At 35.0% G+C, this 14,347-nt stretch overlaps 1 protein-coding gene across 1 annotated transcript in view; it reads right to left on the bottom strand.

Moving 5' to 3' along the window:
• The window catches only part of ROCK2 (Rho associated coiled-coil containing protein kinase 2), a 77,856-nt gene that overhangs the window by 39,673 nt on the left and 23,836 nt on the right, over positions 1-14,347 (bottom strand). The window contains exons 2-4 of the mRNA XM_087823346.1: positions 8,225-8,306; positions 7,087-7,187; positions 933-1,070 (exon numbers count right to left, since the gene is read on the bottom strand). Of these exons, the coding sequence (XP_087679472.1) occupies positions 933-1,070; positions 7,087-7,187; positions 8,225-8,306 (321 nt within the window). The remainder of the gene's footprint in view (positions 1-932; positions 1,071-7,086; positions 7,188-8,224; positions 8,307-14,347) is intronic.

Raw genomic sequence — 14,347 nt, forward strand, 5'->3', positions numbered from 1 at the left:
AGAATTAAAGATCAAAGACACCAATTTACAAAATAATAAACTAGAAATGTCAATGATTCTGCTACTATGTAAGTAATTTAAAGCTAAAAATGGAATGAACAATTTATTACAATTATTCCTTAACTCAGGTAAATTACCTTGATACAATTTGCTATAAAAATTTTAGTTTTAGCACATTATCAGAATTTCTATTCACTGACTACAATAAAAAAATAAAGTAGGAGGAGGGTGGGGATTGAAGCTCAATATCATAAATTATAGTCATTAATGTGGCAATTTTTTTTCTACCTCCAAATTGCCATCCACAAGCAAGGTATCAAACTCCCAGTCATTTAAGCATTTTGAACATACATTGGTATATACCTAATCTTACTCATGACAATTGTTCAAAATGTTTGTAAAATTAGATATTAGTATAAAGAACTCTTTAGAGAAACAAAGCTAGTGAAGGATATAATTGAAAAGAAGATAAAACAGAACCATCAATTCTTTATTTAAGAGTCAAATATGAGGCTGAATTAGGAACTCCAAGACTCTCTTAAATTATAGGTAATATATAAAGGACTGTAGAATTTTCAAAATCCTTATTGCATGAAGTTTATTATTGTCTTTATTACATAAATCACAAGAAAGAGTAGGCAGGAAATAATGGCATACTTTTAACCAATCCAACACAATTCTTTATAAAGGAATTAAAAAAGAAAAGGTTGCAAGTAATGCTTGCTTCCATACACAAATGTATTAAACGTCATGTCTACATGACATACTATTTAGGAACATTAAACAAGTGTATTGAATCAGATCTTATTAAAAATAACTGCCCTGTCACTATGTAAAGGAAATATAGGATATCTGGCACACAAAATCAATAATTAGGAATGAAAAGCACTTATAAAAGAGGGAAATAAACTTAAAAAAGTTAGTATGCTTACCTGAACCACCCAGGGACTGTTGGCAAAGGCCATAATATCTCTTTCTTCCCAGAAAAAAGCAGAATCTGATCTTTTAATCATTTCAAACTTACTAAGAAGCTTCATAGCATAAACCTTCTGTGACGCTTTATGACGAACCTGTTGATTTTTAAAACACAAAAATTATTAATATTAACTTTATGAAAAAGGTGAACGGCAACCCCTGGAACGCTATTATCAAAGCACTTCAGTTACAAGACACAGTGGCCCTCGGCAGTGAGAAGTAAAGGCGCAGCGTCGTTGTTGGTCCGGGCCCACGGGTATTTCCCATAGACTTTTTCAAAGGGAAGGGGTGGGAGGGGGAGAGGGAGAGACAGAGACAAAAATCAATGTGAGAGACACGTGGATAGGCTGCCTCCCGCATGTGCCCTTCTCCTCTCAGCTGAAACACAAACTCCTCAAATGAGTGACCGCCCTATCCAAAGCAGAAATCCACTGTTCTCTACCACAGAACTCTCTGTTTCCTTCCTAGCAGACACCATACTTGCAATTTTTTGACACTGTTTCCTTGCATTTATTGCCTGCCTCCCATATTGGAATGTAAGCTCAATGACAGTGAAGGTTATTCATGCCTGTTTTACTCTCCATTATAAGCTCAGTGCCAAGTACAATGCTATTACTGGCAATTAAAAGACACTCACTAAATATGTGATGCATAAATTAATGTGTGAAAAAAACTTACATTTGATAACTGGCCAAACTATAAATTTCCAATTATAAGAAAATAATCAACAGGTAATACTTCTAGAAAGTACCAGAAGTTCACCAGAGAGCGACTGCTAGGGGTTGATAAAAGAACAGATACGGTACCGTTTATAAACAGCATTGGAGGGACATTCAATTTCCAGCGAAACAAGAGTGGAGAAGCCTTGTCAATTTTCTGGACATCCAGGTGAGATTAGGAGAAAGAACCATGCTCTAAACCAAGGCCTACACTAGCACTCCCTAACAAAGCTTAATAATACCACACCCTAGAAGAGCAAAAGGGGAGCAGAGTTGAGAGGTTCAGTCCTGCCAGTGAAAAGAACTTGCGAAACAACTTGCTCTTTTCACACATCTACATTTACAAAGTATAAAACTAACCCTACAACAAGGCAAGGATGATCAGCAAGTAACTGGACAGCTTGTTAGAATGAAAGTAAACATTCATCGAAGAAAAACAACAAAATCCAGTCTCTATCACATATCAAGGACCAACATATAAATTTAAAAATTACTTGATAGGCAAAGAGGAAATGTGATTCATCCTCAAGAAAAAAAGCAGTCAATAGAAAACCCCAATAGATGTTGGACTTAGCTAACAAAAACTTTAAAAAATTTAAAAATAGCCTTGAGTGAACAAAAGGAGATATCTACAGAGAAATGGCAACTATAAAAAAGAACCAGTGGGAAATTTTATAGCTGAAAAAAGACTAAAATGAAAAATTCATTGGCAGGGCTAAGCAGAGAATGGAGATGGAAGGAGCAAGTGAACTTGAATACAAATCAATCTGAAGAATAAAGAAAAAGATGAATAAATGAAAATAAAGACTCGGGCCTGTAAGACTATTTTAAATAGTCTAAAATGTGTGTAAATATAAGTGGATTAAACATACCAATTCATAGGCAAAAATTATGAGAACTGATTAAAAAGCAAAACCTAACTTTATATATTTATTTATTTTTAATTCTCACCCAAGGGTAATTTTTCCATTGCTTTTCTAAGAGAGAATGGAAGGGGGAGAGGGAGAGAGACACATTGATTGGTTGACTTCCACACATACCCCGACTGTGACCGGGGATGGAACCTGCAACCAAGGTACATGCCCTTGGCCAGAATCAAACCCGGGACCCTTCAGTCCTTGGGCCGACGCTTTAACCACTGAGCCAAACTGGCCAGGGCCTAACCTTATATATTTTCAATATAAGACCAAATGGATTGATAACGGAAGAATGGAAAAAGACATACCATGAAAACAACAAGGATAAGAAGTGGGCAGAGCAATATTAGTAACACACAAAGTAGACTTCAAAGCAAAGAATAAAAGGATAATTCAGATTAAAAAAGTATAATGCATCAGGAAGGCATAAAAATTCTAAATATGTATGCATCTAATAAATCAGCTTGAAAATTCATGAAGCAAAAACTGACAAGAAAAAAAACACACAGACAACTCCATAATTTCAGCTGGAAATTTTAACATCCCCTCTCAGTACTTGATATAACAAGTAAACAAACCTTTCAGTATGGCCATAAAGAAAATACAGCCCAGAATGAAAACTGCCTAATCAGATTAGAAGTATAAAGGTTACTACATCAATAGGTTACATCACTTATCACTGAAGTACTCTGACATACTGTAACTGTACATGAAAGGAATCATGGGTCAAAGATTAGATCCATTTTCTATATTAACTTATTAAGCTGGGATAACAATTCTTTTGATTTATATAGTGTTATGAAATTTATAGAATGCTGAAAATAAATGCATGGGAAAGCAACATGAAAACACAGGTGGAGAGCAGGGGATTAAGGGATAAAGGATCCTATAAATACCTTCCACAGCAGATAGACCAGATTTTTAATTGATTTATGTTGAATTAGCAAATTATCTCAAAGCAAATGCTCATTACAGCACTGCTATTATATGTTGTTTTAAAAAAATGTTAAAAATGTTGCTAAGGTAGTCCGTCTTCTACATTTATGCCACTGTTAAAACCCTCACTTAATCTAAGGACAAATTAAATTTTGAATGTTTCCTAACTTCATTAGAAAAAGCAATCCATATAACATTATGAGTTAACCAATTAATTTATGCTGTAATATTATTTATGCTTGACTCAGACCATAAGAGAGTTTTAAGAATTCTGTTGTAAAGAACAGCTATGAACAGAAACTAGAAGATATTTGTCAGCTGGTAAAAAAATAGTTAAGTATTTGTATGTTTAGGTTTTATAGATGAATTAACTAAACAACAAACAAAAACAAAACTAGAAGGAAAAGGCCATTCAAATAAACAAACAAAAAGTTACACAACACAGTCTTCAGGTAATTTTTTAAACATGAAGAAATGCTTACTGGCTTTACTCTGGTGATTCTTTATGCAAAACTACTTCCCTCTTAGTGCTTCCACAGTACTTATAATAAACTAATATTATTAGTTGTGCACATGTCTGTTCCATAAGCTTCTTTAGGAACAAAATATAAACTCTCATGTGTAGTGATTGGCATGACGCTGAATTGTCCAATTCAACAAAATCATATCTATGTCAGATTAAACTTTTAATAAATAAAGACTATTTTGGGTAGGTGCTCTAGTTAATGAGGCCTGAATTTCACTTAAACTACTATGATAGATGCCTGGCTGGGCGCGTATCAGTGGTTGAGCATCGACCTATGATCCAGGAGATCTCGTTCAATTCCAGGTCAGGGCACATGCCTGGGCTGAAGGCTGGATCCCCAGAAGGGGGCTCTCTCATCATTGATGTTTCTATCTCTCTCTCCGAAATCAATAAAGATATATTTTAAAAATAATAAAATAAAATAAACTTCTGTGATAGGATACCTAAGTGGCTCATAACAAAATAGGGCAGAACCACCAGCTTATAGTCTTTGACTTGAACTACAGAACAAACGTTAAGAGGCAGTAGTTGTAATTCAAGCCAAACATCCACTTTTAAAATTCATTAGCACTAGTGTTACAAAGTACTACAATAAAGCACTATTACATTAGGAAAGCTGGTTTACATTGATCTTCCCTCTGAAGATGCCCCTTTCTGAATGACTCTCAGAATAATCTCCCTCAGAATCTTTTTCCATTCCCCTTCTTTCTTTAGCTCCTTCTCTTCTATTCAACATGGATGGATAAACAGATATAGTAGCTATTCATTATCACACTGTACAAAGTATTGCTTAGAAGCATTGCTTTAGATGTCAACAAACCTGGGCAAAAATCCTAGCTACTTATGAACTATGTAGCCAATTAACCCCCTCTAAATTTAAGTGCCTTCACCTACGTAAGAATCGCATAGAAATGTTGCAAAGATAAAATGAGATAAAGAATATAAAGACTTAGAGCATAGATTAGCACACAGAATACACTTAACGAAAATGTTAGTTAACTGTAGCACAGGCAAATGGAACTTAACTCATTCTATTACGGGGCTTTAAATGTGTCTCTGATGTCACTAGTCTGAGCTCCTGGAGGACAAAAGCATTGCTCTCAACCCAGTGTTTCCATTTGTCAGAGAAAAGACTGTGATTCCTCAGCGGATGAACACAAAAATACCATATAACTGACTGTATATACATCAAATAAGATTAAAAACTAATAACAACAAAGGTCAACAAGGGTCAAAAGAGTTAACAGTGGTTTCATCTCAGCTGATGGAAGTCTGGTGATTTTTATTTTCTTCTATTTGTTTATTTGTATTATCTACAGCTAAATGGAACATTCTTACATGTAGCTAGAGACATGCTTGGAATATTTGAAGAACAATGCATATATATTTTATTAATAGAGATGAAAACTATATATTTAACTTAAGAAAGCATTCAAAAGGCTAAAATTTGTAACCTTCTTTTTCAAAGTAAACAGGGTTATATCCAAGATAAGTCAGCAAACATAAAAAAAAAGCAAGTATTCATACTGTGGTCAAAAGGGTAATGTCACTGAAGTTCATCCCAACATACATATATGTATACCGTTATGGACTGAATTGTGTGTTGTTCTTTCCCCCCACCACTAAAGTCATATTTTGAAGCCCTAATCTCCAGTACCTCAGAATGACTGTATGTGGAGATAGGGCCTTTAAATAGGTGATTAAGTTAAAGTGAGGTTGGAAACCTAATGCAACCTGACTGGTGTCCTTATAAGAAGAGAAACTTAGAATCAGACAGTCCAAACTTTATTTGTTATTATTTACCACATCACCAATAACTCTTGCCTTGTTTACATTCAAGGAAAATTGTTCTTTAATCCATAATTACCAGTAAGCAATCTATTCCTGAATTCTTCACATCCAAGTATAGGTCATTACTCTGGTTAAATTTCACTTTAGCCAATCATCTTCTTAACTGATGATTTCTGGATGGGGGCTCATCATCTAAAATTATCCTCATACTTCAGTTTTAACTCATTTGCAAAATTATTCAATATTCTACCACTGCCTCCATAAAATTTATTAATAAAATGTTTAATAAGAGAGGAGAGAACCCTAGAACCTGTCCCTGGGGATCTCTGTCCAAGGTACTATTCATGCCTTCATCAGCCTCATTAGAATACAGCTATTAAATTAGTATAAAGCTGCCTACCTGTATACTTATTCATTGACATTTCTCTTTATCATCCTCATGCATGTCAGACTTTTTCAAATCTACTGTAGATATATATTATACCTATTATATTACCCTGATCTATAAGTTCAATAAACATATCAAAGAGAGAGGGAACAAAAGGGAAGAAAAAGACAGTCTGTCATGACTTGTTCCTAGAGAAACCCAGACTGGTACATGGTAATCACCGCTTTTCTCGGTGCTCAGTCAAGAAGAGTAAAACACTGTTCAGCGAAAACAGAAATGGACTCCATACTTCAACTATAAGGACACAAACAGAGAAGTTTCATACACAGGTGATGGAAACAGGAATATTATTATAGTTCTTCATTTAATACTACAAATGAAATATTTACTGCAAACATTTACAATATTTCTAGTTGGTACCACTCTGACCTGTAAAGATAAATTTCAGTTATTCAAGTGTATATGTTGGGTTTCTCATATATCTGAATAAACCTCAGTTAATTAATCAGAGATGTTATTAATCTGATACTAAATAAAACACAGTAGTTCTGGTGGAATATTCACTATGCAGATCATGTGTGAAGCCAAGCTGGCCTTCTTCTAAATCTCATTGTTTCAAAGCTAGTAAGAGATGTGGTGTTTATAGCACAATTGCCTCCTTTTATAGATGAGCACACTGAGGCTCTCTGAGATGGAATGACTTGACCAACCTCAGAAAGCTAACTCTGGCATGGCCAGGCAAAGAAATTAGATCTACTCCAGGGCTATTGATAATGTTTCACAAAATGATGTCATCAAAAAATAGTAATAAGAACAATACAAATATTTTCTTACCAACTGGACTTCACCAAAAGCACCTCTTCCAATAACTTTTACAACATCATAGTCTTCTGCCTTCATCTGTAGACCTCTGATTTTTTTCACAATTTTCTCATCTACAATAAAAAGACCACCATATTTATAATATTAATCATCACATTTATAAATAATATTTTTAAATAATCACCGTATTTGTAAACAAATTTTTATTTCAAGAAACTGGGCTTAGTTTTCAGCTAAATCTGTCAAGTTTTTAAAGATTGCTATTTAAAAATATAAGATACACATTAACTTTACATCAAAGAACCAAAATGCTATGGTTTATTAACACAAAAAAACAAACACTGCTGACTACCAAAAAGTAGCAGTTAAGCCATTCTGTTTCTGACTCTGCTGCTTGGCAAGTTAGATGACAGCTGAAACAGTGATGACCCAAGCAATCCTGAGTGCATTCTAAGTCATGGAAGAAAGCTACTATAAAATTACTTGCAGGGCTAATCTTAGTAATGAATTTTTGTAAGCCTACTTCTTTAGTAATCACATATTGTAGATATGGTAACTATAGACAAAATTGCTGAATTAGGAAAACAATCCCATCTCTGACAATTCCAAATTAAAGAGCTTACTGTGTTGAAATAAAGTGCATATTAGTTATTTTAAAATTTTCTTATTCTTAGAATTCACCTTCGTTACACCTTCATGGCAACATCAATACTGACAAATATTAAGAGTTACCATATATATGGCAATAATTGTTATTACATTATCTTTTGCTAACTAGACTGAAATGTCTACATTTATACAAACATAAAGCTCATTAAGTAGTCCGGATAATGTAAAGGCAAGTCTTAAGAGTTGGTAATATTCATTTAAAACTTCTCTTGGAAGTGCCATAAATAATCTGTCCTGAAGCCACTAGTCTTAATAACTTACACAAAATCTTGTACTTTACCTACTTTGTGTGCTACAATTGGTTCTGCAGTTTTTCTTTGAAAAATAAAGAATATTAGTATTTAAATAAATCAAGCGGCAAGCTAAAAACTACTTAAGTTTAGTAAGTTAATAAGTTTATGGATTTTAATACTATTAACCAAACATAAAAGTCTCATGAAAGTATAGTTATAGGATGAAACATGAAGTTTAACATACTTACATCTGTTTAAGAAATTATCTATATTCTTGTTTTTCCTCAAAGCAGGAAAATCCAAATCAAGGACCAAGGAATTTAAGCCATCCTATTTAACAAAAAATAAAAAAGAGGAAAAAGAAAGTTGTTACAATTCCCAAGCATTCAAAAAAAAGGCCTTTCATTTTATCATAGATTGTTCACGCTGAATAAATGTCAATCCACTTTCATATGAAACTGCCCAGTGGCTCAATATCCAACACCTTTAACTGACCTTCTGTCAGAAAGTATCAGGATTGATCCTATCATGGTTTCCTTTGTTCTCTTAGCTAACAGAAACAAGTCATTTAAAAATATGTATCCACTATTATTTTTGTTGGTTAGATGACTTTTCTCTCTTCAAATGCCCAGTAAAATTTCACCAAGATTTTGACTTTTAGAAATACACTCAGACTAAGGAAGTTGCCGTTCACTCAACAATCATTAATTTTGTGCCTAGTGCAAAGAATAGAAAATCCAAAAATAAGTAAGACACTAACTATCCTTACCTTCAGAGAACTCAGCCTCAAAACTAAATTTCCCATAAAAACATGAAAACGGGATGATGCACTGTTCAGATTTCTATTTTCTTCTTAAAGTTTTCTGTATTTTCCAGACTTTCTACAAGAATGCATTAAATTTATAATCAAAATAGGAAAAAGTACATACATATAACTTGGTAGGGGTGAAAAAAAACTAAGAAACAAGTTACTCAGTGAATATGCTTGTGTAGGAAACCATGTTTCTAAAACACTATCATATATATTGTCCCATCCCCAAGTAACTCTGAGGAGGGCAGAATAAAATATATTCATTTTAAAAAATAAACAAACTAAGGCTTATATTAAGTGACTTAGACTTGCCCAAGGTCATGCTATTAGGAAATGACTAGCAGGATACTACCTAAATCTTAGAGACCCAATAAACTTAACTCATCCCCCTACTCTCAATGACCAGACTCACATCAACAGGAGCTTGGAAGGGTAAAGAAGGAAGCTGGAGGATTGCAGAAAACAAATCAGCAATAAAGAGACCTTTTGGGGATCTGGGTAGAGGGAAAATTACATGCAAAACTTAGAAAGGTAACTTGGGGTTTTAAGTTACTAATTCTAGAAGAACTGCACATTCTATATTTTACCATTCATTTATACTTCACATTTGAAATTTTCATTCTTTAAAAAATGTCAATACTTTATGAAAACATTAATAACAGACACCAGAGGTGCTCAGAGTAACTATAAACATTTCAATTGCAATTAAAATGATTTAGACACAGAAAACAATCTAGATTTTCCTTAACTGAAAAAGAATTCATTAAAAATAATAAATATCCAACTTCCAGTCAAGTTGAGACTGTTAAATTCACTTTGAGACTACCCCACCCTCCAGTGCCCACAATTCCCACTCCAGGACAGCTGAACTAGGGTTTTTTTTCCAGTCTCACCTGAGGATATTTTTTCCATTGCTTTTCAGAGAGAGTGGAAGGGGAGAGGGAGAGAGGGAGGGAGGGAGGCAGGGAGACAATGTGAGACAGGCATATCGACTGGTTGCCTCCTGCACTCGCCCTGAACAGGGCCTGGAGGTGGGGATCCAGCTTGCAACTGAGGTACGTATGTGCCCTGGGCCAAAATTGAACCCAGGACCCTTCAGTCCACAGGCTGACGCTCTAACACTGAGCGAAACCCACCAGGGCTGAACTGCTTTTCAAAGATTCCAGCATTTTATCATACTAGGATACTTTTAAGTAACAAAATATCAATATATCTTTACTGATATAATTTTGATATTTTAAAAAGTTTAAAACGTAAAATCTGAATCACTTATATTTTTAGATATATCCATATTTATACTCTGTATTCAATTTTCAAATCAAAGAAAGGTGTTTTCATGTGGAAAGCATTCTTCTATGCCTCCATTAACCTCCAAAAGAAGAAAAAATTTAAATTGGTAAGGCATAAGCTTCTATTATTGCAAGAATATTAACAAAATTACATTGCCTCAGTTTTTGTAATTACAATAATATAGTTCACCAGCATCTTTTTCTTAAGCCAAGTGGTTCAGCATCAATATTCTAAGTGCATTGGTGGCAAGGTCTGTTTATACTGTGCTCCATCAGAGAGGCACTCCAGGGAAGACTGGATTACTTAAAAGGAAGTAAGGGCATCTAAGAACAGAATAACCTATACTTTATTGACTTTTTGGAGCTGAAAGGAGTGAAAAAGAGAAAGAAACAACTTTTACTGCAAAGTCTATTTAGTAACTAAGGATGCTGAAGATGATGATGACCAACACCATTAAGTGGGGGAGAAGCCATGTTGAAAACAGAACTATTCCAGCTTTTTTTTTTTTAATTTTGAAAGTAAACTAAACAGACAAAGCTTTGTTTACTGGTGCTTTGTTTACAGAAGGTAAACAACTTGGTTACATTTCTGCTCAAGGACAAAAAACAGTCCTCCAAACCCATTTCCAGTCAATTGTTCAGTTAATTAAACCAAGAGAACCTTCTCTTTCATTTTATAACTAGAAGTCTGCCCACATGGTTTCCACCCACCAAGAACCTAAATATAGAAAATCCTTTTTCCACAAGTTGTGAAGTTAAAGTTCCGTTTTATCTCCAAAGAGTCCCTAAAATAAGATCAATCACTCAATAAATGTTGGTCATTATTATTTCCATTATTTTCAATGTTACCTAAATACAAACTTGGCATTCAAGGATTAAGTCATTCAAGAGATGTAGAGTTTAAAGGTGTTTTAAATGTGGCTTTAACATCTAAACCTATCAGCACATCTTTGATACGAACAGATAGAACCAAAAAACGTTTCCTCACTGTGTTCCATAAAGAAATCTATTTTACTTTTAAAATTTTCATTCTCAACATCTGTATCACAGGGCTAGTCTGACAACTAATCAAGTATTGTTTATGAAGCCAAATGAAACAAAGGTAAATCTGAAAAGTACTAGTCACTACCTCCTTCTGTTATAAATGTACTTTACTGTAATCAATTTTAAAAACTCTTTTCAATCTTACTACAATTTTATATAGCTTGAAATTTTATTTCAGCCAATTAAAATCTTAGAGATTGCATACAACATGTAAGCATTTCGAGCAACACTATTTACAGTAGCAAAAATTCAAAGCAACCTAAAAATCTTGAACAAAAAAACTTATATAAATTTTACTAAAGCTTGTTAGAGCTATATGAAGCAATCATTTAAAATGATGGTTATAGTACAGAGTAGGGATTATAGTCAATAATACTGTAATAACTATGTGTGGTGCCAGCTGGATACTAGACTTGCCAGGGGGATCACTTTGTAAATTATAGAAATGTCTAACCACTATGCTGTACACCTGAAACTAATATAAAATAATATTGAATGTCAACTAGAATTTAAAAATCTAAAAGTAAAATTTAAAAAAATAATAAATTTTAAAAGTGATGGTTAAAAAGACTATAATATAACATCAATGTCAAAAAAAAAGTACACTATATAAAATTGAATGTATGGTAATTCTACTTAAAGGAAGTATGCATATAAGAATTTTTAAATGAAAACACAGCAAAGTGAATACAGTAATTGTGATAGTATGGTGGAGTTATATGGTTTTATTCTTTTATTTTCCTAAATTCTAACATTTTTGCAGTGCCATTTTGTAACGCATAATAAAATAGAATAAAACCTAAGTGGACAAGATCTAAAGTATTAGAGAACACACCTTAATAAATTCATACTTAAAAAATACTCATGTAGTATAGCTCTCCATATTTCTACTGAAACATATCCTATTTTAAATTCCTATAAAGATCACAATAAAGATTCAAGTTCTGGGCAGAAGCAACATTTATTTGAATTCCACAGAACTTTGGGAAAAGGAGGGGGGAGAACATAAGACTTGTAGGAGGCAGAGGAGTGATATCTAATATTGTGGAACTCTCACTCCTGTGGTCTCCTTAACCTTATCATTTCCAATAACTGCAACACCTCCATAATCCCAATTTTAAACATCCTAGTCATTGCTCACCATCCTCTCATCTTTCCAGCTCCCTCTCACTAATACCTCCCACTCCAACAACCTTTTGACTCATCAGGGGCCTTCAATCCAGACCCGATCATTTCCCACTATCCTTCACCTTCCCCACTACTGTTTTACTCTTTATATACTTAAAGTCCAGTCCATCATCATAATCACTGCCCTGCACTTACCCTCTTGTTCTTCTCATTTAATCATACTCTCCTGGAAAATTATGTCATTGGTTAATCCAATTCTCTTTCTAGGTCTGACTTAGGAGAAGCACACAACCATGCTCAAGCGGCCCTTTGCTGAGTGGCAACCCTGGCCTACTTCCCGGGGCCATTTTCTCTCCCAGCCTCCTCCTGGATGATTCCAAATTTTTTCCCCTCAAACTTCAAAAATCTCCTCTCCTAATGTCATTCTCAGCTACAGTCCTGGTATATCTCATTACGAGCTTGCACAAGCTCTTATCACCAAGTAGTCTATACTCCTGCATCTGTACCCACATAGTCTTTCTTTCCTGCTGTTATAGTATAGTCCTAACCATAGAGCCAATCTCTCCACCTATGCCCTAATCTCCCATCCCCTCTCACCTACTAAAAGACAACACTACAATCCTCTGGTCCCCCTACCATAGCCATCCCATCATCTCCCCTCTCTCTCTCTCTGATTACTGCCATTGGCATTTCTCTTGCCCTTAAAAAAATAAAATCCCTTGACTCCACTTCCCATACAGCTTTCATCTCATTTCTCCCCTTTTCTTTACAGGGAAATTCCTTGAAAGAGGCACCTATACTATCTGCTTTTAGCTTTTCTGCTCCTACTCTCTTTAGAACTCACTCCAGTTGCCCCCCATCCCACCACGTCCACAAACAAATTATCTGAATTGTTCTTCTCAAGCCTATCACACTGCTAACCCAATTATCATTTCTGGTTCCACATTTTACTTGACCTATAAACATCTTTGAACAATCAATCCTTTACTATCTATTTCTTGAAAAACTTTCCTCATTTGACTATGATGGCAATGCATTCTCATGGTTTTCTATGCATGTCTCTGGCTGCCCTTTCTCAGTCTTCTTTGCTGGTTTTCTCCTCAGTCCTTGGGCTCTCATCTTGTCTCTAAGTGCTAACAGCTTCCATATTTATTATCTCTATCCCAGATACCTAAAATAATGAATTCTAGACCCCTATCTTCACTTGCCTATGTGCTACCCAGTTTATCTGGATGTCTAATAAATATCTCAAATGATGATGTCCAAAACTGTACCTACCCATTTCCACTGCAACCACTTCACCATTCAGTCCCACATCTCAGCAAATGGCAATTTCATCCTGCCAAATGCTCAGGCCAACATCTTTGGTGTCAACCTTGACTTCTCTCTCTCTCTCTCTCTCTCTCTCTCTCTCTCTCTCTCAAGAACCTAAATCCAAACACCTACAAACCCTGCAAGCATTACCTTCAAAATAAATTCAGAATTCCACCAGTTTTCACTACTCCCACTGCCACCACTCTAGTTCAAGACTTCATCATTTTACTTGAATTATGGCAAAAGCCTACTATCATGTCTCCCTACCTGCAGCTTTGCCCTCTCCTTTACCCTTCAGATTATTTTCAATGCAACAGAGATGATCCCATCACTCCTCTGTTCAAAACCTCTAATGGCTTCCACTTCATTGAGAGTAAAGTACAAATATCCAGCTATAACCTATGAGGCTCTTTATGATCAGCCCTTACCCACTTAACACCTCGCTGCCCGGCTATCTAGAGCCAGAACTCACCCACGCAGCCAGGTACTTTGGTCAGCAAGGTGTTTAAACTTAGTTAAATTAATGTAAGTGCAGACTCAAGTTATCTCATGGCTGGTCAGCAATGTTCAGACACGAAAACACGTGTATACTGGTGACCGGTCAGCAAGGTGTTTAATTAACTCTCAAACCTCACCCCCTATTACTTTATTTCTCATTCATTCTGCTCCAGCCACACTGGCCTTCCAAATGTTTTAAAAATCACAACAGGGGTCCTGCGCAAGGAGTAAGAGGAATGGGGTATGAAGTAGGAAGGTAGCAGCCTTCACAAGTACTGAGCAGCACC

Source organism: Miniopterus natalensis, chromosome 13 (assembly GCF_054644295.1).
Source record: "Miniopterus natalensis isolate mMinNat1 chromosome 13, mMinNat1.hap1, whole genome shotgun sequence".
Classification (NCBI taxonomy): Eukaryota; Metazoa; Chordata; class Mammalia; order Chiroptera; family Miniopteridae; genus Miniopterus; species Miniopterus natalensis.